This window comes from Mustela erminea, chromosome 9, assembly GCF_009829155.1.
Source record: "Mustela erminea isolate mMusErm1 chromosome 9, mMusErm1.Pri, whole genome shotgun sequence".
NCBI lineage: Eukaryota > Metazoa > Chordata > Mammalia > Carnivora > Mustelidae > Mustela > Mustela erminea.
The window spans coordinates 36,243,041-36,267,049 of record NC_045622.1 but is presented as its reverse complement, the minus strand read 5'-3'; the positions used below and the strand labels follow the sequence as shown (position 1 = coordinate 36,267,049).

The window sequence follows — 24,009 nt, the reverse complement described above, 5'->3', positions numbered from 1 at the left end:
GCATGTGATCCTATTAATAAAACAGAAAGCAGATTGGTAGTTAATGTACTTTTGGACAGTTAATGAATTTTATATGATTAGCTAAATATTTTTACCATTTTATAAAATCTTCAAAATGTTTTACCATGATTTAGTTTTTGAGTGTCTAGTGTATTTAAGAGACTCAGAGTATGTCTTTAAATGGATTTTTTTAATGGATTTTTTAAAAAACAATTATATCGCAGTAATAAGCATTTCATTTTTCCCAAAGAGTGTTTCTCCCCTGGGCCCACCCATGTTTTACTTTTTACTTAGATGAGTTGTTGTTTTTTTTTTTTAATTGAACTTTCTCCATATATTTATATTATGCATGTTTGGGTTTGGCAGCTATATTTTCTGCTCTGAAGAATCTTCAAGATAAGATTCGACGCTTAGAACTTGAAAGAATTCAGGCAGAAGAAAGTGTGAAAACCTTGTCTAGAGAAACAATTGAGTATAAGAAAGTATTGGATGAACAGATACAAGAAAGAGAGAATTCAAAGAATGAGGAGTCAAAGCACAATCAAGGTTTGTTTAATTATGAAGGAAATGAAACCTACAAATACACAAAATACAAAATGAAATACACAAAATGTCTTGTAAAATTATTCTAAAAGCAATTTCACATTAGTATTTTCTATTAGTCAGTGCCTTTGGGCACTCCAGAATTGCATTATACTCAGGTGCGTTTCAAAAAAACACATGCTGATGGTCCTGCATTATATTTACTGATTGAATTCAAGACAGATTGGACTAGCATATAGAAAGAGAATGACTTAAGTCATCTGAATAGGTTTCTAGAGCTACTGGATAGTGTTCGTTGTATACATAGTAGAATTAATTCCCATTAAATAGCTTGTTAAAACTTCCCATGGGTGAGCTAATTTCTCCTTTTGTTACGTATTCTTTTTAGAACTGACATCTCAGTTGTTAGCTGCAGAAAATAAGTGCAATCTTCTAGAAAAACAGTTGGAATACATGCGCAATATGATAAAGCATGCAGAAATGGAAAGGACATCTGTCTTAGAAAAACAGGTATGGTGTATCACAGATTCGTTTTCAAGAATGTTAGTTATGGGGAAAATCAGACTGACCTAAAGATCTTTCTTCACAGTAAAGACTAACAGTTCTGTTATGGTAGTCATTTCTCCTTTTATCCTAATCACCAATAGTAGTCCAAGAAGTTTATCTTGAGAAACAGCTCGGGTAGGCTTTGGGGGAAAATGTGATTTGTTTCTTCAGCATAGCTATAAAGAGGTTTCCTTTTTCCATGAACCTCACACACCCTGCCATATCCTCTGCTTACAGCTTCGATAGCTTCTGGCTTTTGAACAGTATAACAGCCCAAGGCTGAAATTACTTGAATTGTTTATACATTGGGGAAAGGGGTAGTCAGTTGAATCTGCCACATGATTGGAAATAGAAACCATTATATACAGTAATATAGCAATTCTTTCATTTGGGGTATTCCAGTTCTTAGGTTAGAAAGAATCTATAAGAGAAGAGTAAAATGTTTTGATTAGTATATCTGTTAGGTATATATAGTAAATGTCTTTGAATTAATAACCTTGTTTCATTAGTAAATTTCAAAAATAGCCCATTTCTTAAGATTAGTACTGGAAATAAAATATGATTTATGCCAATTTTTAACAATGTATTTTTTAAGGGCATTAACTGTCCACTAGCCTAGCCTAGTTTAATGGTTTACTCTGTGACTGTCATATGGTAGTCTTTTCAACACCTTGACACTAAACCTAAAAATATACTACTAGATATTTTGCATAGAATTCAGACAGTATAAATGATAGATATAAAAATAATTATTGCCCTAATTAAGAGATTAACTGTGTAAGTGAACCAGACTCATTGAAAGTATTAGTCTATGTGTATCTAATAAATCCCTTCTACCCCAGAGTATAATGAAAGTCTCAGTATATGGAACCAAATGTAATAGTATATGGTGAGAACAGGATTCCACTTGTTTTCCCTCTGTGGTTTCATTTTAATATGTTCTCCTAGAATTTCTCTGTAGTATCTAAGTAGTTCTATGAAAGGCCAAACAAATAAAATATGTAGTATATGCCCTGTGTCAGTTGCTTTTTGTTTTGTCAAATTATCATGCTGTTTATTACTGTTCCCTAGGTTTCCCTCGAAAGAGAACGACAACATGATCAAACACATGTGCAGAGCCAACTTGAAAAGTTGGATCTTCTGGAGCAGGAGTATAACAAACTTACCACAATGCAGGCCCTGGCAGAAGTCAGTGAATGTTTCTTTCACTCATCAGTGCATAATAATGGTTCTTTTGTAAAACTGATCATTTTATAATACTGGATATTTATAGGAAGAAAAGTGACCTTGTAGCAAGAAACAGGAATTTTTAAAGGCAAATATGTAAATTTGGAGAAAGTGTTCACATTTTATAATCTTGATGTGCATAAGGAAATAGTTCTTTTTGAAAATGTTGGAAGCGTAAATGTTTTTGATCATCCTTAAGGCTTGTGTTACTTGGTTTAAGCTGTTCTCTTTAGTTTTAATTGGTTCACTTGGGAAAATTTTTACCACTGAGATTAAGTTCCCAGTTTAGCTTCCATGTACCCTATATGCCTTCATTCAGTGCTGTGTGCTTTGGCCATAGATTTTACCCATAATTCTGTTCAGCTGCCTCACAGCTACTTCACAAATGACTAATAATGAATCACAAAGAGTGTCATGGTTACTGGCAACCACAGTCCCATTACTAGAGTGAACTAGCAAGCATATATTTACTGTGCTAAAATTTTATAGCAGATTACTGTGTTGCTGTTTTAAATTTTACATAAAGACACTAAATCTTTCACTAACCACTTCTAATATTTTTATTACTAGAAAAAAATGCAAGAGTTAGAAGCAAAGCTCCGTGAAGAAGAACAAGAAAGGAAACGTATGCAAACTAAGGCAGCCCAGGTAAGTTGCAGTGTCAGCAGATAGGCTCCTCATATTTCATACTTTTCTTAATACAAAAGATTAAATGTGGACTTCTTAAATTATTTATATTTTGGAATAACCCAATATATTAATTGTCAGACATAGCTTGATATGGAAAATAAACCTATATTTTTACAGGGAGAGAATAAAAGTTGAGCAGTTTTTTAGAGTTATTTAAATTGTGATGTACCAATCAGCATTTTAAAAAAATAATGGACAAAAACATCACAGATAATATATATAATGTAATACCTAACTATGTAAAATTTCTCACATGGGACACTACTGGAAATGTTTGAAAGCCATCATGTAGTTTCCATCTTACACATTTTCCTTTTCTTTAGTGGCCTCAAAACACCAGGACAGAAATTGAGGTAATAGGCTGCCCCACTAGCTAGTTACCCATACTAATTCACAAAAGCTACCATAAAGGGAAAGTGAGCTCTGTTTGCTCCTAGTCTTTGATTTTATCCTGTGCATTGGTTACCAAATAGAATAGCTGGGGCAGTATGAATTCACAGAAACACTGAGTTTGTGTAAACCAACCAGAACTTCCATTTCTTAAAGATACAGTAATACTTTTGTACCCTGTAAGTCTTAGAAATAAACACTTTGTTTGTAACTGAAGACTCTCTTACGAGCTTATTTGTTTAAATACCTCCCATATATTGCCCTCCCACTTCCAAAGTCTTTAAGTTTTATACATTTGTATGTACCTCTTCCCATCATATTAACACAAGAAGCAGGTCTTGATTCCAAAAACAGTTAGGAATGGAGGTTCTGCAGTTCAGGCTGTGGTCAGATGCCAGCTCAGTTCACATGTGGGCTTGCAAGACTGTAAACATTCTGTTCTCTTTGTCATCTTGTCTACTTCTTCATTACTTCCCAGAATTCATTGAATTAACATATCTCTATTAAACCTGATGTATTTTCTTTCTCCATTTCCTCACTTATAACATGCAAACTCGTGGATTGTGCTTTATATACATTGTGGCATTGTTCTGGTGAGTTCTGTTGTACATGAAGTAAAAATTAAGCAGGTTCATTATTTAAATTTTAATTTACAGTATTTTTGCTTTCTTTTTTCATTTCTCAGGCATAAAGAAGGGGCCAAATGTTTATTACTGATAACATAGTAAATTTTTAAAAACATTTTATTTATTTATTTGACAGAGAGAGAGAGAGATCACAAGTAGGCAGAGAGGCAGGGGGAGGCGGGCTCCCTGCTGAGCAGAGCGCCCGATGCGAGGCTTGATCCCAGGACCCTGAGATCATGACCTGAGCTGAAGGCAGAGGCTTAACCCACTGAGCCACCCTGGCACTCTGAAAATGTTTTGAGTTCTGAGAGTGAACACTATTATAGTGGAATAACAATGACCAGGGATTGTACATGGTTCCAAGTCAAGCTAACCTTTTTTTTTTTTTTTAAGAGATTTTATTTATTTGAGAGCATATGAGCACATGGTTGGGGAGAGTTGTAGAGGAGAGAGATAGGGAGAAGCAGACTCCCCAGTGAGCAGGGAGCCAGATGCCAGCCTCAGTCTTAGAACCCCAGAAATTATGACGCTGAGCCAAAGGCAGACACTTGACCAACTAAGCCACCCAAGCACCCCCAAAATCAAGTTAACCTTAACTTTCCTAATCGCTGGCAAGGTATTTAACCATTCAGAGCTTGGGTTTTAACATGATGAAGTGGTCTTCATATTACATCTTCCAAGTATTGGAGAGATCAAACAAGAGAAAAGACCAAGTATTAAAGTACTCAAATGGTAAAATTCTGCCACACAAATAGATAAGTACTACCAAGAAGAAATAAATAAACTGGAAGTTAAAACATTCAGAAAAAAATTGTTCTTTTTATGCTGTTCAAGTTCATTGGCTTCATAGGTATTCCACACTTGATAGGTATTCCAGAGAGTAATTTTATGTTCAGTGAATTCTATCTATTCAGTTTACTATCTGTAAAGCATTGTTAAATGCTTAATGTAGATGCTCCTGAGGGTAAGCATCCCTCTCTTGCTTTGTCTCTGAACAGAGTCTCTGCCTAATGAATTTAGTCATTGTAGGAATTATTAGTATTCTATTTCTTTAATCCATTGGTTCTGAGTGTTTGTTCCAGCTCCATCATAATTTCATAGGGAACTTTAAAGTACTTTTTAAACAGTGAGGTCCAGAGAAAATCATTACAATCTGAATGTTTCTCATAAACTCCAAATGAGTTTGATAGACAGGCTGGTTTGAAAAGCCACTGTTGTAGACAAATACACACACGTGTGTGTGTATATTTATGTTTTTGTTGTTGTTGTTGTTTTAGGAAATCTGAAAGTTGGTTTAGGGATGGCGGCAGCCCTTATTTGATATCCCTAGAAATTGGTTATGGAATTTCAACCATGTGCAAAGGAAATTATTTTTAAATTAATGTAGTCACTAAGTTACTAGAGAAAAGGGCATAACAGCATCTGCTGTTCTTTACCATACCTTTCAGTTCTTTTGGACATAAATTTCCAGTTTCTTTTTCTTTAAATTATAAAAGTATGAATTTTCTCAAGAGGAAGAATCGAATTAGATATATTGCATTTAACTCATTAGGTCTAATTTATGGAACAACTACAAATAATGGAGCTAAAGTGTTCCAAGGTAAAAAAAAAAAAAAAAACCAAAACAGACAAATGATAACACAGCACTTCAAGATAAAATGACAGACTTGTAATTGATTTAAAATATTTGGTAAATGCTGAAAGATTGATTCAAGACAGGTTATACAGCTATGATGTGTTTTCCAGTCAGATACTACTGTAGGTTTTTACAGATCTTTACATGGCAAATCTCAGATTTAAATAATAGCTTTTAATCCTATAGCAATAAATTTATGCCGTCCTGTTTTTTTTAGTTGCAGACTGGTCTAGAAACAAATAGAATTGTCTTTGAAGATAAGGCAACTCCATGTGTTCCCACGGCAAGAAGAGTTAAAAAAAAGAAGTCAAAACCACCAGAAAAGGTACAAAAACGGGACCAGTAAGTCAAAGTGCTGATTATCACTTAGCGTAATTTATGTGAAAATACTCAAAACAGTGTGGTACGTCAACCTTTGATCTCTTTCATTCAGTTTCTTCATTGGGAAAATGGGGGTAATAATTACATATAAATTTTTACCTTAGTAGATAACATACATGAAAGCATTTTAGAACTGCAAAACACTATGCAAATTTTAATTATTATTCAGTATTTCATTAATGACCTTTTACTCTTAAGTGTTTTTAGGTGTATTTGACTATACGTGCATCACATACTTATACACACAGTTTTTTTACTGAGACTGTAATTGCTGTTTTGGCACATACTGTTTTTTCCTTCCTAGCGTTTCTTAGGCTAGGATGCATATTGTTAAGTATTATTAGGGGCTCAAGAACATTCCAGTATCGATAAAGCAAGTAGTAGCCCAGCAGTAAGCTGAAATTTCAGGTTAGTGCTATATGGTCAGCTTTTATTATGTGAATAAACTTGTTTTTCTCTCCTTTCCATTCAGAAAGGTTCTAGGAACTATTTTGCTGCACAGCCACATTATAGATTATGCTTGGGGGATATGCCTTTTGTAGCTGGAAAGGTGAGTTGGTCAAAGTCTGGATTTTTTTTTCTTTACAACTTAGCTCTTTAATCAACTCATACACCTGTATGCCTAGAAATGCTAAAAACATTTTTTTGCCCCTTTACCAGCAATGGATCATAGTGATGTGAGAATGAGATAGAAGAAGGTATTATGGGATTGGGAAAGCAGGGCTGAGACTAGGGGGACTTTAAAGCAGGTAAAACATATGTGCAAGGAAATTTTAAAAGTTTCGAACAAAATCCGACACCCTGGTTTGGAGAAGGAGTCATAGTAAATGAAATAGGAAATAGTATATTTGTAGCATTGGATTTTTAGTATCAGCCTTGTTCATTTATATTTAAATATAGGTAGGTATTTTAATAAATAGAAATCATACACTGTTTGTCCTCACATGCATATTACTTAAGAACTCATTCTCCCAAGAGGCAGTCAGAAATAGACCTGAATTGTCTGTTCCTTCAGTGTTAATTTATTTTTTATTTTTAATTTTTTTTTTTAAGATTTTATTTATTTGACAGAGAAACACAAGCAGAGGGAGTGGGAGATGGAGAAACAGGCCTCTCAATGAGCAGGGAGCCTGGATGCGGAGGTAGATCCCAGGACCCTGGGAGCATAACCTGAGCTAAAGACAGACACTTAACAACTGAGCCACCCAGATGCCCCTCCTTTAGTGTTTAAATGTAGAGATGATAATTTTGTCAAATATCAGCAAAGTACTAGGTCATTTCTAATAAAACTCTGTGTTAGTTTAGGGTCCCCTGGGTGGTTCAGTTGGTTGAAAAGCTGACTCTTGATTTCAGCTCAGGTCATGATCTCAGGGTCCTGGGATCAAACCCCAAGTCCTACTTTGCACTCAGCAGGGAATCTACTTGAGATTCTCTCTCCCCCTGCCTTTCTCCCCACTACTCTCTAAAATAATCTTTTTTTTTTTTTAATACATCTAATGAGACCTCATTGATACATTTCTAGACCACTTTATTTGAAAGTTCCTAAGTGAGTTAAAATCTTTCACTGTAAATTAGCTTTGTTCTTTTTCTGCTCTCAGGGATCCACATAGAACAAATGAGCCCTTGACTGTAGGGTAATAACAAAAATTTTGAAAATAACTTTATCTTTATTCTCATCTCCTATTCTATTCTAGGTTATAAACACGTTTTCTTTAGCTATTCAGGATGTGTTTTAATGAGTTTATCTCCTTATCACTCTCTTCCTTTCTAAATGTGGTATGACTAGCACAGAATAGACACTTTGTCACCTTCTGGTGACAAAGCTCGGCCTAGCATCATATTAATGTTCTGGCGGAAGCCACGTGATCAATCCCTCTCATGAATTTTTTTTTTTTAAAGATTTTATTTATTTATTTGACAGACAGAGATCACAAGTAGACAGAGAGGTAGGCAGAGAGAGAGGGGGAAGCAGACTCCCCCTCTCATGAATTTTAGAGTCAACTGAAGTAAGTGTTTTCCTGAATCTTTGCATTAGCTTCTATAGTGTAGGTCCTACCTTGTAGATCTAATTATTTTATACAGAATTTGTACGTAAATGAAACTATAGGAATAGATTGACCCTGTCCCACATTACATTGGAATCTAGTTCATTATTTGTATTATCTCCAAATATTGCCTATCATTGATAATTCTCATTGAAGTCATTAATAGAAAGTTTGAACAAGGCAGGTTCGAAGACCAGTCTTTTCAACCTAAACTCTTCTTCTGAAGTTATTTGTACTCTTTGTGAAATATTATTCAATTAGGGGTGCCTGAGTGGCTCAGTTGGTTAAGTGTCTGCCTTCAGCTGAGTTCATGATCCTGGAGTCCTGGTACTGAGCCCCTCATCAGGCTCCCTGCTTAGCAGGGAGTCCGCTTCTCCCCCACTCATGCTTTCTCTTACTCGCTCACTCTCAAATAAATAAACAAAATCTTTGAAAGAAAATTATTCAAATAGCCAAGAATGTGCTGTCACCTAGCCAAGTGTTCTCAAACTGTCTATTGTGAAGGATCAGTTGTTTTTTTTTTTTTTAAGATTTTATTTATTTACTTGACAGACAGAGATCACAAGTAGGCAGAGAGGCAGGCAGAGAGAGAGGAGGAAGCAGGCTACCCACTGAGTAGAGAGCCCGACGTGGGGCTTCATCCCAGGACCCTGGGATCACAACCTGAGCTGAAGGCAGAGAGGCCCAACCCACTGAGCCACCCAGGCCCCCCTCAGTTTTTATTTTTAATTAGATGTTGTCATAGACCAATACACTTGTAAAAGGCAATAAAAATGAATTACTAGAAAAATGAAATTTAAAAAACATAAAGTACATGTCCTAAGTTTTAAATTATAGATTGAACAAACAAAAAAATTAATAAATACAATCAGCAAAATAATAGGAAAAAGTTTTAAAATCTGCATAATGCTTATTGAAAGTATACATAGACGATTAGTATCGCCAACACAAGTTATGAGCAGAATAATGATTTCACATACTCACATATTTTCACACTCTAATGATTACTATGTGTATCAGCATTAAATTGTTAACAAGAGGGGCGCCTGGGTGGCTCAGTGGGTTAAGCCTCTGCCTTTGGCTCAGGTCATGATCTCAGGGTCTTGGGATCGAGTCCTGCATCAGTTCCTCTGCTCAGCAGGGAGCCTGCTCCCACCTCCCCTTCTGTCTGCCTCTGCCTACTTGTGATCTCTCTCTCTCTGTCAAATAAATGAGTAAACAAAATCTCTTTAAAAAAGAATAAAAATGAATTGTTAACGAGACAAATGAATTTGGTTCTTGATAATCAAGGTTGTATTGATGACTATGGAGTTGCAAGGGAGAATGTCTATCTGGTCCCCTGTATCCTTTATCTGGTGTACCGCAGCAGCGGGACATTACATAACATAGTAGAGTTTCACGACCAGGAGGTTAACACTGGTACAATTCATAGACCTAAGTCAGATCTCTCTAGTTTCACATGCCCTTGTGGGTGTGTATGTGTGCACATGCATGTGTAGATTTAGGTCAGTGTGGATTTATCACATATTCGTGCAACCACCACCAGCACTCCATGCCTACAGTTTTGCCATTTCAAAAACAGGAATCATGCAGGATGTGACCTTTTTGATATTGACCTTTTCACTCAGTATAAATTCCTTAAGATTGATCAAATTGTTGTGTGTATCCATAGTTCCTTCCTTTCTCTTTGCTGAATATCCCATGGTGTGAATGTACCACAGTTTAATGATTCACCCACTTAAGGACCTTTAGGTTGCTCCCAGTTTCAGTCTTCACAAACAAAACCAGTACCAACATTGAGTACAGGTTTTTGTGTGAACATAAGTACTCGTTTCTATGGGATAAATGTCCAGGAACGTGATCACTGGGTTGTATGGTAAGTGTATATTTTCTTTTTAAACTATCCACTTATTTTTAAATGATTGTAACATTTTTCATTCCTAATAGCAGTGCCCAAGAGATGAAATTTTTCCCTATCCTTACCAGCATTTAGTATTGTCACTTTTTATTTTAGCCGTTCTGAGTGTATGATATCTCACTGTGCTTTGATTTTATATTACAGTAATGATGGTAGTCCTATTTTCATGTGCTTATTTACCATCCATATATCCTCTAATGAAATATCTACCTACATTTCATGCCCTTTTTTAATTGGGCTGGTTATTATGTTTTTTTTTTATTGTTTCTTGTTTTTACTCTTAGGTTTTAAGAGTTCTTATTTTGATAAAAGTCATATATCAGATACATAGTTTGTGAGTATATTCTCCCAGTCTTTCTTCCTCTTAAAGTGTTTCACAGAGCAGCTTTTTGTTGTGATGAAATCCAGTTAATTGATTCTTGCTTTTTATGGATCATGCTTTTGCTGTCAGGTCTAAGAACTCTTTTCCAGGACCGACATCCTGTAGATTTTCACTTATGTTTCATATGTATTTTGTAATTTCATCTTTTACATCTAAATCTGTGATCTACTTGAAATGATTTTTGTATACAGCATGAGGCTTGTTAGGTCAAGGTTTATTTTTTATTCTGTTCCATCGATGTATGTGTTTACCTCTTTGCCACACTGCCTTGATTACTGTGGCTTTATTTTTTTTAAGGTTTTATTTATATATTTGACAGAAAGAGAGCGAGACAGGTAACACAAGCAGGAGGAGTGGGAGAGGGAGAAGCAGCCTCTGTACTGAGCAGGGAGCCCAATGCGGGGTTTGATCCCAGGACCCTGGGATCATGACCTGAGCCAAAGGCAGACACTTAACAACTGAGCCATCCAGGCACCCCATACTGTGGCTTTTTATAGTAAGTCTTAACATCAGGCAGAGTGATTCTTTTCTCTATTCTTCTTTTTCAAAATTGTTTTAGCTCTTCTAGTTTCTTTGACTATAAGAATTCTAGAATAAGTTTGTCTCTGTCTACAAAAAAAGTGTCTTTTCATAATGTTGGTTGAAATTACATTATAACTATAGATCAGCTTAGGGGAGTTGATGTCCTTGTTATGTTCAATCTTCCAGACCATGAGTACAGTATAGCTTTTACTTATTTATTTAGATCTTCAATTCCTTTCATCAGTATTTTGTGGTTTCTGGTGGATTGGTCCCATGTCTGTTTTATTAGATTTAAACTCACATATTTTTTTTAGAGCAAGTGTAAGTTGTATTTAGTTTTAATGTAGTTTTTGTGTTATCGTTGCTATTATATTTAGTTTTTGTATGTTGAGCTTACATTCTGCGGTATCACGGAATTACTTTCTAGTCCTAGGAATTGTTTTTCGGATTGGTTTGGATTTTCTGTGTAGAGAAGTATGTCATCTGTAAATAGGGACAGTTTTATTTCTTTTTAATTTGCAAACCTTTTATTTCCTGTTTTGCCTTAATGCATTAGCTAGAATTTCTAATACTACATTAAGCAGGAGTGATGAGAGTAGACATCCTTGCCTTTTGTCTGATCTTGAGTGGGGGGAGAACATTACCATTTAGTCTCACCAGTAAGTAAGATGTTAGCTGTAGGTTCTTTATCAAGCCTCTTTATCAACTAGAGGATATTTCCTTCTGTTTCTACTTTGCTGAGAGTACCTGATTGGGTGTTGGATATTTTCAGATGCTTTTCTTTATTAAATGATACGGTTATGTGCTTTTTCCTTTATACTGTTGATGCATTACATTGATCGATTTTTAAAATAGTTGAACTAGTCTTGAATTCCTAGGACAAACCCTACTTGGATACAGTATACAAACTTCTTCATATATAATGCTGGATTCAGTTTGCTACCTAACAATAGAAAATAAGAAAAAAGAGACTCTCTGTTAGCTTAGCACAGTGGTTTTCAAACCTGGCTGGTCAGAATCAACTGGCAATCTTAAAAATACACATTTCCAAAGAATTTTCTTTAAATTAAAAAAAAACAACAACAAAAAAAACACATTTCCAAGCCTTGACACCACACTGAGTTTGGAGTGTTTTATAGGAATCTGCATTTTAAACAAGCTGTCTAGATGATGCTCATGGAGCCAAGTTTGTCCAGCCATCTGTTTGTAAATTGAAATAGCATATGGAGATTATTGCTTAACATTCAAAACCAGAAACTTTGAAAAGGATACCAGGTTTCTCCTGTTGTTGCTTATGTGACAAGGATGAACTTGGTGCATCTTAACTATTTGAGGATAGTAAAATGAATTTGACCGCAGTCCCTCCTACCTGGAAGTACATACACTGTTTAGTAAGTGATATAGATACGGAAACACAATTGTAATATATTGTGATAAACGTTGTGATAGACATAAATGCTGTAGGTGATCTGAGAATGGACTGCTTAATTGGACCAATTCATTACCTGGAAGTTTTAAGGAAGTCTTTAAAAGTTAATATATTTGAACTTAGTTTTAAAGAATGGTAAAAAATGTTGGCCACACAAAAGAAATGGCATGTACAAATATAGTTTATTTAAATAATGCAGATTTTCAGAGCTAGTTCAGTGATTCATGAGTTGCATACAACACCTGGTGCTCATTACTTCTATGTGCCCTCCTTAATGCCTGTCACCCAACTACTGTATCCCCCCATTCCTGTCCCTCCAGCAACCCTGTTTGTTTCCTAGAGTTAAAGAGTCTGTCATGGTTTGCCTCCCTCTCAGTTTTCTTTCTTTTTTTTTTTTTCTCTGTTTTCATCTTACTTTATTTTTCCTTCCCTTCCTCTCTGTTCATCTGTTTTGTTTCTTAAATTCTACATATGAGTGAAATCATATGGTATTTGTCTTTCTCTGACCAACTTATTGCACTTAGCATTGTACCTTCTAGTTCCATCCACGTTGTTATATGTTCATTTGAATCTAGATAAAAAAAAAAATTCAAGCAAGCAGAGAAATTAGGGGATGGTGGGATATAAGGCCAGTGGGGTATCAGTTGCAGCTCAATGATAGAAGACTTCTTTCCTATGCTAAGGAATTTGGACATTAAAGTTAGTGGGCTTAACATCAAATATTTCAAGTAGGAGAACAACCTAATATTGTTATTAGAGTAATATTTTAGGAGGAGAGCTTTTAGCACTATGGAGTTAAAGACAGCACACTAGGGGCAGGGAGTCCAAATGGAATCTTCTTGTAGTAGGGGTAGTTGCAAGGGGATAACAGGAGGGTGGAGACAAAGAGGCGAATTGGAGGTATTTCAGAGGTTCAGTGTGACTTGGTACTAGGATTTACTCTAGGAGATTTATATTGTTTCTTGGTGGGTGGGGGTCTTTTTATGCTACTTAGGGAGTAAGCAAGAAAACAGATTTAGGGGATGTGGCTTCAATTAATTCTCATTTTTCTTCAGTCCACCAGTCCTAGTCATGCTGTGGTAGCCAATGTTCAGCATGTCTTGCATCTAATGAAGCAACACAGTAAAGCCCTGTGCAACGATCGAGTGGTCAACAATGTTCCTTTGACAAAGCAAGGTTCTTCACGAAGTGGTAATAAAAGTAAGAAGTTGTCAGTAACACCTTCCTCCTCCAACAGCATTAATGAAGAGTTGTCAGAAGTCTTACAGACTTTACAGGATGAATTTGGGCAAATGAGCTTGTGAGTTTTAGTTTTTGTTTTTTGTTTTTTGGTTTTTTTTTTTTTAAGTTATATTTAGTTCTGGTGGCACAGTCAGTTAAGCGTCTGCCTTCGGCTCAGGACATGATCCCAGGGGTCCTGGGATTGAGCCCCGAATTGGGCTCTCTGCTTAGCAGGGAGTCTGGTTCTCCCTCTCCCTCTGCTACTCCCCGCTGCTTGCGCTGTCTCCCTCTCAAATAAATAAAATCTTTTTTTAAAAAAATCACAGTTCTAAAACTTCATTTTAACTTCTTGGTGACGTCGTTAATTGTATTGTTAATTTGTTCAGCAAATATCTGAGCACAGTCCTTGAACCAATCACTAAGACCTTAACTAATATAACTGTTCTGGGGGAAATCTCTCCCTTTTTTAATACTGTTAAATGTTTTCATGATCAAGGTTTACATTTAAGTTTTATTTTCTTATCGGGAGCTTGATACACATGGAGGAGTTTAGTTCAACTTAAATGATAAATTAGGATGTATTTGAAGAACGAGATCCTCCCTGTCTTTCTAGGCTTTTCTTTTCAATATACGTGTATATGTATACTGTTCTGGGAGAGGAAGGAATATAAATTATTAGGTCTTTGAAATTAAGAACTCCCTTTGTGCATTTGCCTCCAGTGCCTTTCTTGAGCCTTAAAACCATCTTGTTGCTCTGTTTAAGAAATTGAGTCATTTTTTATTGCACAGACCAGTGGTCCTATGGTGAGTGGGTTGTGTTGGACCTAACCATGAAACCAGAAACTTAACCAAGCCTTGCTTTTATTTTTTATATAGTGACCACCAGCAGCTTGCGAAACTTATCCAAGAATCCCCAACTGTTGAACTGAAGGACAACTTAGAGTGTGAACTGGAGGCACTGGTGGGGAGGATGGAGGCCAAAGCCAACCAAATAACTAAAGTTCGAAAATACCAAGCCCAGGTAACTCCAACTCAGTTTCCCTTTCCCTGTTTCTAATGATTAAAAAGAGCAAAGCAGAACCAAAAGCCTTTCCTCAAATACATTAATCGATGACATTGAAATGTATCACAGATAGGGAGCTGCAGGGAGCATTTCTCTAATGTAGACACTAATTCAGTCCTTTCGTACTAAGGATTGGTGCTCAATGGGCTAGGAAGGAAGACACTGTCTTGTAATCTGAGAGTCGATTTCATCATCTAAGATACATGTTTCAAATACTGAATATATTTACTCTTACCATTATATGAACCAACTTAAACTTCCCTGATGAATTTAAATGGTTCTAAATGTATCTAAATCTTTTGAAACCACTTGGAAATTCTTGATTCCCAAAGGAGTAAGTCAGATATAAATATGTGAAAAAAAATCTTGTTATATTTCTCTTGCTAATTAAATTAATAGAAGAGCCATGTATTTAATACCTACTAAGTTCAGTAGGAGGGCACACTCCAGGGTTTCGTCTGGAGAGAAATATAGTGATTCATGGCTTAGGTGATTACTGTGACTGCTGAGAGTGGTCTGGAGATCAGCTGGGCAGGGAGAAGTTCTCTGTCAGAGATCATCACTGACTGCAGTCAGGGAGAAGCAGACAGATTAGAATTGTGCTTTGGTAGTAGAAAGATCAGGGCAGCTTGCTGCTGAATATCATTTGAGGGAGAGGGCAGCCATACCACTGATGGAAATGGAGAAAGACTGGAAGCAGAATAGGTTTGGCTGACATTTACTGATTGGTGGCTATATGAGAGGCATGATGCTCAGTGCTTTTAAATATGTCCTCTTATTGGATTTTCATGGAACGCCTATGAAATGGGTGTATTGTCTTATTCTATGGATAAGGAAATGGGCTCTTTCCTGGGAGGTAGGCATATCCTAAAGTGAAAGCAAGTAACCTTTATGCAAAGGACACACTGGCCTGCTGGTAAATGGCAGAGCTGGCATGCAGGCGTGGGTCTTTTCAACTCCAAAACCTGAGATTTTAAGTATTTTTGTGAAGTTCACATTTAAAAAAGAATAAATATAAGCAAATGATTGCTATAGGAGTAATGGTCTAATTTGTTTTTTGTACATTCGATTTAACTTTATTCTCGCTAATGGAACACCAGCTTGGCAGCAGCTGAAAGTACAAGTAAAGCTCTCTGAAATAAATTCTCTGGTTTAAATTATTCTAAAATAGTGAAATAATTTAAAATCTTTTATATTAATACATTACCATTACATCTCTTTGTTTATCTAAAATATGTTTCATTGCTCCTCAAACTAGTTTCTAGAACCACTCTTCTCCTCTTCACCTTTAGTATCTATCCTATCCTTCACTTACCATGTCCGATTTTTTGTCTTCTCCGTGACACCTTCCCCCAGCCCCTCTTGTTTCTCACTCTATTCTGCACTTGGGCAACACTGCCTTACCTTCTGAAAGAGCCCCAATATTGATGTTTACTCTTGTTCTCTGGTTTGTATGTCCCTTTATATTTTGACACACGGTGTTCAGTGACTGGTACAATAAGTTTTTGAAGGCTTTAAAACAGTAAACCCAGAATATATTATCTGCATTTTAGTTTGTATGAGAGTTAAAAATACCAGTTGTCAGAAGAGATTGTTTTCATTGAATTCTCCTTTTTCCCTGCCTTGGTTATTTGCTATAGCTGGAGAAACAGAAGGTAGAGAAGCAGAAGAGGGACTTGCGAACCACTAGAAAGACTCTTGATGAAGAAGGAAACAGCAGCAGTCGTTCTTCTGGAATCACAGGAACCACAAGCAAGAAGGACGTTGTCAAACCGAGACCTGGTGAAAAAAGCAGGAAAAATCTTCAGTTATTGAAGGACATGCAGACCATACAGAGTTCATTACAAAGCAATAGTTTATGTTGGGATTACTAACTGGTAGCAGGTTATAAATTTTATTCAGATAATCTGTACCTCATCAATCAGATTTTGACAATTTACTCTCCAGGTCTCATACTCTCTTACGTTGGAATTAATAATAGCAGGTGTTAAGGGGCCCAAGCTTCATTACACAGGCTTCTTGTGTTACGCATCATGACTAAATGTTAAACCACCTAAGTGGAAACCAGGGGAGTTTTAAAGGCCAGGAAGCCACACACACTGCTTCTTTGAGATGAATTTGCTGTACTGAAATACTGCACTTTGTAAACAAATTACCAGTTGTTTACTTGTGGGTGTGATTTTTTTTTTAACAGTTCCTTACATATCTAAGTAAAATTAGGTTTAAATTATCAAAATGCGAGGCTGTCCTGTAGGCAGTGTTTGCTTAAAAAATCTTTCTAAATCTTCCCCTGACACAAATCACCCCTTTCTCCTTTCCAATACAACCATTAAATATACTTTGTTTTGACTGTTGGTGGAGCTTTTCTATATTTAAGTATTTATACATATTTAAGAGGATTGGTTTGTTTTGTTTTTTGACATTCCATACATTGATCAGTATTAAATACACTTGTATTGAGTTATCCACCATTAAAAAATTTTTAAAGACCCAGCATTCATTTTAAGTCCATTCACTGCAAAACTTTTAAAAACATTTTTTGAAGTATAAGCAAAGTACTAATGAAATAAATGAGCTTTTAGAATGAAGAGAGAAGAGGAAATGTTGTAAAGCATATACATTTGTTGTTTTTAAATAATACTTGTTTGTAATCATGCTATTGAGTTCGGGGCATTGTGTTTTTTAATCTTGAAACTTTAGAGAAGAGCCCCTTGGACATGTTATCGGTGTGCAGTATGAGTGCATTAGCTGTACACATGTAATTCATTATGTTAATAATGTGAATCATAATTCTGCATAGATCAAGACATGTGAACTTTTTATAAATTTGCCACTGAAGTCAATAAAGCAGCTTTTTAAGGAAACACTGAAATTTTCCTTAACAGCCTGTTAATAAAGGCTTTATTTGTTGTAAACTCTCTAAAAAATGCATTTCTGAATAGGACATTTAACATGTTTTGAGAAACAATAAGAATGTATAATTACATAATTTGCCTTTCTCATGCTTACACAGAAGCTAAACCCAACAAGACTGAACTATCTCATGGCATGTGATGAGATACTCTGAAGACTACTAAAGGACACATTAACCACATGTTAGATTTTTTATGCCTTCCCTGGGATCTAGATGGAAGTTCTGGGATTTTATCTGGGTATAATCAGCATGAAATGTAGTGCCTATCTGAGCACTAAGCTTGTTAGGCCTCTTACTTGAATTAATTTTTTTACAGAGTTCTTCATTTAGGTTCCTTGAATTTGGATCTGTTTGTGAATGTTCTGAAATTGTATGTAAACTTTTGCTTGCGTGCGCAGTTTTGTATCCTCTTGACATCACAACAGTGAGTCCACAGACCCAAAGAATCACTGCTCTGGTGACATGGAAAATATTTTCTTGTGTCTCGACCACCATTTCAACTATTAAACTTTTGCTATCGCTGTGTTTGAATTTCAGGTCATTAAACTGTGTGACATTTGGCATGGTAATGGCTCTAAGTCCTAATTAGGAGAAGTTTAATGGTGCTAAAACCCGCCCCATCCCTCAGATAGGAGTCAAACTCTCATCTTCGGCTTTTAATACAGTCAGATGAGAGTTGAAAACAAGGATAGCAAAACCGTCTCATTCTCGTTGTCTGAGAGTTTATAACAGAGGAGTTTGCTGTTAGTCACCTAGTTTGTTGCGAGAGCACTGGTGCAGTGCACTTCTTACACAAGTGTCTTCTGTGTGTGAGATGCTGAAATGGATACCAGGCTAAGAAGGGTATGCTTGCAAGGTAGGTGGTAGACATCTGAATTATTTCAGCACTGGTGTGAATGTGGTGGTGACAGCACAAGCGCAGTGCAGTGAGGGCACAGAGGGCACAGAGGAGGGGGTTAACATCCTGGAGGAGGAAGTGATGCCTAGACTGGAGAACTGGAATGAGCCAGAAAAGCGAAGTGTTCCAGGTCAATGGGGTAAAATAAAAAGGGAAAAGGCCAGATTCTGCAGTTGACGTGGAAGAGTTGTGGCTAGCTGAGTGGTACTGGTACCTAAGAGTTGAGATATGCAAGTGAGACTAGAAGAGTAAGCCAACAAGTTACAGGAGGCTAAAGAGCTTTGACATAACCACACGGGTCTCTGTTTTGTATCCCAGATCATAAAGGAAAAGTGCACCTGCACAACCACTAGTCATAGATATAAAGTTATAAAACAGCTCTCAAATATGAAAGTTACATAAGCTTCTGAATTCGATGTAGTCCCACTTGTTAATTCTTACTTTTCTTATTTGTGTTTTTGGCATTAATGTCCAAAAAATGATTGAGGAGACCAACATCAGGGGGCTTCCTCCTATGTTCCCTTTAGGAATTTTATGGCATCTGGTCTTCTGTTTTAGTCTTTGATATATTTTGAGTAAATTGTTGTGAGTGGTGTGAGGTAGGGGTCCACTTCCATTATTCTCCACATGTATTTCTCCAGTTTTCCCAGCACCACTTGTTGAAGACTGTCCTCTCCCCAGCAGATGTTCTTCACTCCCTTGTTGAGTTGACCACATATGCCAGGATTTCATTCTGGCCTCTTCCTGTTCTATTTTTGTGCCAGTACCACACTGTTTTTATTACTGTGGCTTTGCTAGTGTAAAACTGACCCTGGAACAACATGAGTTTGAACTGTGTAGGACCACTTACACATGAATTTTTTACAGTATTGCAAATGTATTTTCCTTATGATCTCCACACTTTCTAGCTTACTTTAAAAATACAGTTTATAATACATATACAAAATGTGGTGTTTTTTTTTAAAGATTTTATTTATTAGAGAAATAGCACAAGCAGGGGAAGCAGCAGAGAGGGTGAAGCAGTCTTGCCACTGAGCAGGGAGCCTGATGTGGAACTCATCCCAGGACCCTGGGATCATGACCTGAGCGGAATGCAGATGCATTCATGACTGAGCCATCCAGATGCCCCCAAAACGTGTTTTTTTACTCTCTTACTGGTAAGGCTTCTGGTCAACAATAGGCTATTAGTAGCTAAGTATTGGAGTTAAACTGATACTTTAGATGTCACAAAGGATCTCATGCTGTCAATTTTGCTGTGAATGCTGTGAATTATTACGATTTAATAGCTATCATTTTTAATGCTCTTTAATCTTTATGCTGCAATTATTTTATATTCTCAAGAGTTATAGTTTTCTGTCAATCACTTTAATAAAAATGTTGTGTATTGAGATCTTTTCACCTAGAAGATCTACTTCTAGCATTTCTTCTAAGGCAGTGTTAGGGGTGGTAAACTCACATTTTATTGGTTTGGGAAATCCTTTCTCTTTCATATCAAGGATAACTTTGCCTGGCAGTTTTTGCCTGGCAGTTCTTTGAATAGGTCATTACATTCTCTCTTGGCCTGTAGAAATTGTGCTGAGGAATCTGATAGCCTAATGTGGGGGCAGGTGATGCCTTATAGGTTTTTCCCCCCGGCTTTTGAGTTTCATTAGTGTGTCTTGGAGAAGGTGTATTAGCTTTGTATTCTTGTATATCCAGTTCTTTCCCCCAGGTTAGGAAGTTCTCAACCATTTTTTCTTTCTAGAAACACTCTGCCTCCTCCTCTTTCTGATACACCCATTAATCTTATGTTAGCTTTTCTGTTGGAGTCTGATAATTGTTATAGGTTGTATCCACTTCTTAAGTATCTTAGTTCTCTCTTCCTCCTGAATCATTTCTAAACCCTTATCTTCCAGCTTGCTTATTCTTCCATCTGATCTTCTCCATTTCCAATGCTTTCTAATAGCTTTAGATTTTCATTTTAATTCTTTTTTAGAATTTCAATTTCTTTGGCAAAGTACTTCTTAATGTTCATTAATTTTATTCCTAAGTTCATTGAATTGCCTTTCTGAGTTTTCTTGGAGCTTGTTGAATTTTCTCCTGTTACTTTGAATTCTAAGTTAGAACAGTGTTCCATGTCTTTGGGTACAGTTACTGGAGAACTGTCATTACCTTTTTGTGATCCTGTGTTACCATGATTTTTTATGGTATTCAGTGAAATGGGCCTCTGCCGCCACCTTTAAAGTAGCAAACACCTTTCTTACTTACATAAGGCTTTGTTTGATTTTAATAATTCATCAGGTTGGCAGTTAGAAGCCTTTCTTTTGTTTCCCAGAAGGTGGTGCTATAGCACAAGCTTTTGAGTTTTCTTACTGGCGGTAACTCCCTGCTAAATTTTGATGTGTGCATATAAAAGGTGGTAAAAAGAAAAACACTGGGGGCGCCTGTGTAGCTTAGTGGGTTGGGTGTCTTCTGGTTTCAGCTCAGGTGATCATCTCAGGGTCTTGAGATCCAGCCCCACCTCGGCTCTGTGGGGGGCACACAGTGCAGAGTCCTTGAAACTCCCTCTCCCTCTACACCCCGCCCCCCCATGCATGCACATCCATCAGCTCTCTCAAATAAAATCTTTGGTTTTATTTTTTTTATTTATTTATTTTTTTAAAGATTTTATTTATTTGACAGACAGAGATCACAAGTAGGCAGAGAGGCAGGCAGAGAGAGAGGGAAGCAGGCTCCCTGCCAAGCAGAGAACCCGATGTGGGACTCGATCCCAGGACCCTGAGATCATGACCTGAGCCGAAGGCAGCGGCTTAATCCACTGAGCCACCCAGGTGCCCCTGGTTTTATTTTTTAAAGACGGGTCGCAGAGTGGGGGGAGGTGTATGCTTAGCACTTGGGGCTTTAGGTGTGCCCATGGCCTGGTAGGGCAGTCCTTGAGTGGGGGATTCCCAAAGGCACATGGATGGACCTCTTGCTGGAATCCCAGAGCTTATGGAAGGAACCATGTCCCTTCAGCTCTCTGACATGTTTTTTCTTTCCCTCTACCCAGTCATGGAAGTGTCTCCTCAGAAATCTAGGTGTTCCTGAAAAGCAATAGAACCCTCCAACTGCAGCCCATTGCTGCTGAGCACTTCTGGGTACCCCGTTCTCGTTCTACCACCTCCACTAAGGAGGTCGCCACGGTCACTGCCATTGTAACTCCCCTGGCTCCATAACTTCCTTGGACTTGATGTGCAGAGGCGCTTCTGTTCAGTCATGGATGTCCAGCTGGTTGTAAGTCGAGGGGGAGGAAAGAGGAACATCTCACACGGCCATCAAGATCCTCACGTTGCCCCCAGGGGATTCTCTTAAATGCACTCCACTTTAAAGACTTCTGTTAAGGTGAAAAGGAAACCCCTGGAAAAGTCTTAAAATGGTAAGTGATAGATTTGCATTTCCATTGCTCTGGCCTTTGAATGGAATTTAAAGTGGATGTGTAGGGTACTGAGACAAAGTCTGAAACTCTTCAGTCATCTGTATTTTTATGTGGTATCAGACCAAAATGATCAAGGCTTAAATGAGGAAAATGAAAGAATGGACATCAATGGGTTTGTAAAATATCTGGAAGAGAAAACTTAGCTTCAGTTGATGGGCTGGCTGCTCAAAAATACCCTGACAACTTTTTTTTTAAATGTGTATCATACAAAGACCAAATCATCCTGGTAGTAATTTTGCTAATACTGGAGGTAGGAAAAATTACAGTTCCTCACCACCAGACCCAACAACAAGGCTGAGGTCACAAGTGAAAGAACACTGCCTTGTTTAGTACTGCTTGATTTGGGTATTAGAAGCAAAATGGGTTGAAACTGAACACTTCAATCTGGAGCAGGTGCTAAGCCACCCTTCTTCAAAAACATTTCTGCAAAAGACATTTAAGGCAAACAACTTAGGATAAGAACAACGTTTTAAAAGTCAGTTGAAATTTCCTTTTAATTAAAGAACCAAGGGACAAGGAAGCTCCTTTGTTACAGTACATAACATATGGCTCTTAAGGTATCAGGGAGTCAAATGTTTACACCAGTGCTGAACTGTTACTGGCAGGTGAACAGTGAAGCAGTATCTCCTTTACTGGCATTGAGATTGTAACATATTTGTACATGCAGTAAATTCTTTGGTAGACTTAATCTTTCAGTGGAATTACAGATTTTGCAAAGTAAAGTAGTAAAATATCTCATGTAAAATTTGAGCATATTTCCCACCCATAAGCTATTTATACAGACTTCAGGAAAAAAGTCAATCCTAGTAAACTTTTAAAATATTGCCTCAAAACTCAGCCAATTAACTTCTGTGTTCAGACACACACACAAAAAAACCATAAATGCAATAAAGGAAGGGAATAATGAATTTGTAAATATGTTTCATTATGTTTCTAGTAACTGGGCAAATGGAAACTAATCTGAAGGGTGTGGAATTCTTTGAAGTCCTGGGCAGCTACTGCTTCCGCCTCTCAATCCCCCGCCCGCCCCCAAGCACATCTCTAAGGCATCCATTCGGACAGCTATCTACTACATCTTAAATACATATGCCAGTAAGGACAGCAATAATTTTCAACTACTATTATGCCATAGTATCCTCAGATCTTTGCCATATCATATATGAAGAGTGTGGGTGCAGAAAGGTGATGAAAGTAAATCACTATTACAGAAAAGAAAAACCCATGACGGGGGAAGGGAGTATCATGTGATTCTGAGCTTTTGTGCCGTTGAGGCTCAACATGTGTCATGGCAGGGAACTGCAGTGTCGGTGCGCTGAGATTCACTGGGATGCTCCTTCCCTCTGTGCAGCCAGTTCTCTTCCAGCAGGAGGTGTGTTTCCGAAGTGTCTGTATTTTGATTTTAAAATCAGAAACTTGCTCCCACCGTGGATCTGGTAATGAAGCATCTAAATATTCTTTGGGTGACTCAGAAGATTAGTGTCATAATCGTGGAAATACATAGGGGGTTATTTCACGTACGCCACCTGCACTGCCACAGTTCTAAACCCCTCCTGGAGAGATTTAAAATAAATAAAGCAACTGCACTTCTCCCGGGGCTGGGTTCTAACTTCAGAAGACCGTATACTCCTAAAGCTGCCACTGTAATGCGGAGTTCATGGCCATGCCGGCCCCCTCGGACAGTCCCCTCACACAACAGTTTGGACAGGAGTGACACACTGTGCAGGAGAACTGGCCCTCTCGGAGGATGAGGTTGATCGGTTGGAAATCTCTCTCTGTAGTTCCTCTACTTTTTTCTGAAGCTCTGCTCGTTTAGCAAGAAGTTCTTTATATCTGTTGTGAATGGGCTCCTACAAGAGCAAAATACCATAATGTCATTCAATGAGGCAGGCGTAAACAAACCCGAAGTCCAATCGTGCTAGTATATAGTTCTTTCCCTAAGTGCTGTCATGGGCATTTTCTTGGCTCTGGGGACCAGGCCAACATTTCCAGCATATCAGTGAGAATTAACTGGACTCTACTGACAGCCCCGCTCTTCCAGTGACTTTCCCAGGGCTCCCGAGTACTTCCACGGGTATATCCTGCAGCTGTTACTTTAAAAACAACCAAGTAACAAGACAATAAGTA

General features: G+C 37.4%; 2 protein-coding genes across 6 annotated transcripts in view; one reads left to right on the top strand and one right to left on the bottom strand.

Moving 5' to 3' along the window:
• Positions 1-18,064, top strand: part of CEP57 (centrosomal protein 57) — a 41,269-nt gene extending 23,205 nt beyond the window's left edge. For 2 of the 3 annotated variants that reach the window (XM_032360400.1, XM_032360401.1), the window contains 9 exons: positions 367-546; positions 932-1,053; positions 2,161-2,277; positions 2,887-2,964; positions 5,876-5,983; positions 6,512-6,589; positions 13,391-13,635; positions 14,433-14,577; positions 16,260-18,064. In XM_032360400.1, the coding sequence (XP_032216291.1) occupies positions 367-546; positions 932-1,053; positions 2,161-2,277; positions 2,887-2,964; positions 5,876-5,983; positions 6,512-6,589; positions 13,391-13,635; positions 14,433-14,577; positions 16,260-16,493 (1,307 nt within the window). In that variant the 3' untranslated portion in view covers positions 16,494-18,064. The remainder of the gene's footprint in view (positions 1-366; positions 547-931; positions 1,054-2,160; positions 2,278-2,886; positions 2,965-5,875; positions 5,984-6,511; positions 6,590-13,390; positions 13,636-14,432; positions 14,578-16,259) is intronic. The other variant, XR_004289558.1, reaches the window with a different exon arrangement.
• Positions 18,065-22,352: 4,288 nt separating this feature from the next.
• MTMR2 (myotubularin related protein 2) overlaps positions 22,353-24,009 on the bottom strand; it is a 123,374-nt gene continuing 121,717 nt past the window's right edge. For all 3 annotated transcript variants that reach the window (XM_032360397.1, XM_032360398.1, XM_032360399.1), the window contains one exon: positions 22,353-23,732. In XM_032360397.1, the coding sequence (XP_032216288.1) occupies positions 23,571-23,732 (162 nt within the window). In that variant the 3' untranslated portion in view covers positions 22,353-23,570. The remainder of the gene's footprint in view (positions 23,733-24,009) is intronic.